The sequence below is a fragment of the Rhincodon typus genome, chromosome 3 (assembly GCF_021869965.1).
Source record: "Rhincodon typus isolate 14 chromosome 3, sRhiTyp1.1, whole genome shotgun sequence".
Taxonomy (NCBI): Eukaryota; Metazoa; Chordata; class Chondrichthyes; order Orectolobiformes; family Rhincodontidae; genus Rhincodon; species Rhincodon typus.
This window is the reverse complement of record NC_063334.1, coordinates 120,361,138-120,363,946: the sequence shown is the minus strand read 5'-3', so window position 1 is coordinate 120,363,946 and position 2,809 is coordinate 120,361,138. Positions and strand designations below refer to the sequence as shown.

The 2,809-nt window shown below is 45.5% G+C and overlaps 1 protein-coding gene across 1 annotated transcript in view; it reads left to right on the top strand.

Moving 5' to 3' along the window:
* dok7b (docking protein 7b) overlaps nucleotides 1-2,809 on the top strand; it is a 93,926-nt gene that overhangs the window by 14,813 nt on the left and 76,304 nt on the right. The window contains exon 2 of the mRNA XM_048594088.1: nucleotides 1,408-1,608. Coding sequence (XP_048450045.1) covers nucleotides 1,408-1,608 — 201 coding nt within the window. The remainder of the gene's footprint in view (nucleotides 1-1,407; nucleotides 1,609-2,809) is intronic.

Here is a 2,809-nt window from a genome sequence, read left to right as displayed (position 1 = left end):
CCCGAAACATCAGCCTTCCTGCTCCTCTGATGCTGCTTGGCCTGCTGTGTTCATCCAGCTCTATGCCTTGTTGTCTCAGATTCTGCAGCATCTGCAGTTCCTACTATCTCTAAGACCTGTAGCGGTTGGGCAAACAGAGCCAGTGAACTTGAGAACGTTGATCCATAATTTTTGATTCTCCAACCCACCAGGAATCTGTGGTTGTTTTTATTTTGTTGTTGTTGTTGTTGCTGAATGAGCAGCTTGCCTGAAGAGACCTGTGGGGGTAGGTTTATTGCTTGGATGCTCAGTACTAAATGCTGCAAAGAACACGTGGGCTTAAAGATTGAAGCAGGGTGGGGCAATTTTGCCAACAGTGCCAGTCCTTACCCCCGCTCCAGGTGGTGAGTGAAGGGTTTGGGGGTGAGGATGGGTGGGTAAGATACCAGGGAGCTGTGTTGGGTTGGCCCATTTCTGGAGAGGCGTACCAACACTGGTCCCCATGTGACCTCGAGGGTGATGGGTGAGAAGATAGGTGATTGAGCTGGAAGCTCCCTGGTCCAAGGAGAGCGATGACAGGCAAGAAAGCTGCCCCCTCACCCCGCCTCAAAACAGCCTGGGAAAAACGGTCATGTCCATCCCCACAACAGACGACCCCCTGTCAACTTCATGACAGGATGAATAGAGCAAAGAGAGACCAAGGGGGGTGTTTTTAAAAATTTTTTTAGGAGACCAAAGTTCAGAGCATATTCCAAAAGATGGCTGAAGGCGTAGCTACGAAAAGGTGGATGAGGGAAGTGGAAGATGCACCAGCTTAGAGATGGGAAACAGAAATGTCCGAAAGGATGACATGGCTGAATTGTGGAGAATGAGTGCCAACCCTTGACGTTTTTGTGAGGGATTTTTTTTCTTTTCGTAAAGGATTTATTGTTAATGGGTCAGTAACCTGCCTCATCAGGAGAAGTGATTTAAGATCACATGAACCACACGACTGGAAGGCAGAGTGGCTTTGTGAAGTCTTGTCCAGTACATGGTTATCATGATAAATAAAGGCTAATACCTGCCGACCACCAACCGCTTTATACAATTGGGTTGAAATCCTAGATCTCCCTCCCCAACAACACTCTGGGTGTACCTACCCCGATTCCATGATCACAATGATTCAAGGTCCCAGCTCAACACCTAGAATTCATTATTTATTAAAAAGAAATCTGTCAAATGTAAATTGGAGGATATGCACCGCATAGAGGCAAAAGGTTTTTACTTTAGAAATGCATCGTGTGTTTGCACAGGCTTGGTGGGCCGAAGGGCCTGCTCCTGTGCTGTACTGTTCTTTGGAACAACGCGTTTCTAGATGATGACAACAGGTTTTTCCAAGATATTTATCGATTCTGTGATGGTGACCACATTGTTGTCTTGTGTTCTCAGTTCACAGGTTCCACGTTTCTGTGCTCCCTGGTACCAAGCTGGAAAGTGGACCTGCAACGCTCCATTTTTGTAACAATATCTTTGTGCTGGTGCGCGATGTTCCTCCCACCATCATTGGCCAGTGGAAACTCTCTGACATGAGGCGCTACGGAGCTATTCCCAATGGCTTTGTCTTTGAAGGAGGCTCACGTTGTGGTCTTTGTAAGTATCTGCGTCTTTTCATATGCTATTTCTTGGTTGGGGGGTTGGCATTTTGTTGTGATGCCCCCAGTGGTGGAGATTCGCCTCTTGTCTGTCGGTCCAGCCCATCAGTTGCAAATATTGCCCCTTGAGGATTAACCAATGAGGAGATGGTGCGGAGACAATGCCTCCATTTTTTAGTTTAGAAAAATGAGAGGCGATCTCATTGAAATGTACGAAACTGTTAAGGGGCTCAATGGAATAGATGCGGGAAGGATAGTTCCCCTGGCTGAGGGAGGATCGAGAATCAGAGACAGTCTCAGAGTAACAGGTAGGACCAAAAATGAGGATAAACTACTTCACCCAAAGGGGAGTGAGTCATGGAATTCTCTACCTCAGAGGGCTGTGCAGTCTCATCCATTGAGTATATCCAAGGCAGAGATCGATATATTTGTAGATATTAAGGCATAAGGGGATAGTGTTGGAAAATTGCATGGGAGTACGATGATCTGGTTGTATGGAGATGCAGGGCTGAATGGCCTCCCCCTTCTTGTGCCTGGGATGAGAAAATGTCTTTGCTGGTTATGAGCAGGTCAAAACATATTCACACAGACCTCGTGTTGGTACCATACATTGTGTGAGAGGATGCTGTCTTGCAGAGAAAGAGAGAGGGATGTTAAAGCCAATCCCTGGCTAGACTTTCCCATTTCCTTCAATGTGCTAAAGTTTTGGTGGCATATTAAGTATCAGTGTGCCAATAAACGAGGCAAGAGCGCAATTTTGATCTAATCCAGTTGAAGAGGCTGCTCTTTTGAAGTAACTCAATCTTAGAGAGTGAGGATTAAACACCTCAGGCTGTCATTGTCATGCCTGTCTGTTATAATTTGTAAAATCCTTATTCAACTTGTTGACCCCTGTGACAGAGACTGACTGTGAAATTAAAGCCTATTTATAAGAGTGTGGAGCATCAAAGAACAGTCCTTGACAATGGTTTAGTTTTGCCTGATTCCCAAGGACTACAGTATTATGGGCCTGTTATTTTAATTATTGGATTAGTCATGGCTACGTTATTGACTGTGTCTGTCTGTATCTCTCTCTTTCTCTCTCTGTGTCTCTCTCTCTCTCTCTTTATGTCTGTGTTTCTTTCTCTCTCTCTCTCTTTCTGTCCCTGTGTTTCTCTCTCTCTTTCTGTCTCTGTGTTTCTCTCTCTCTCTTGTTTTGC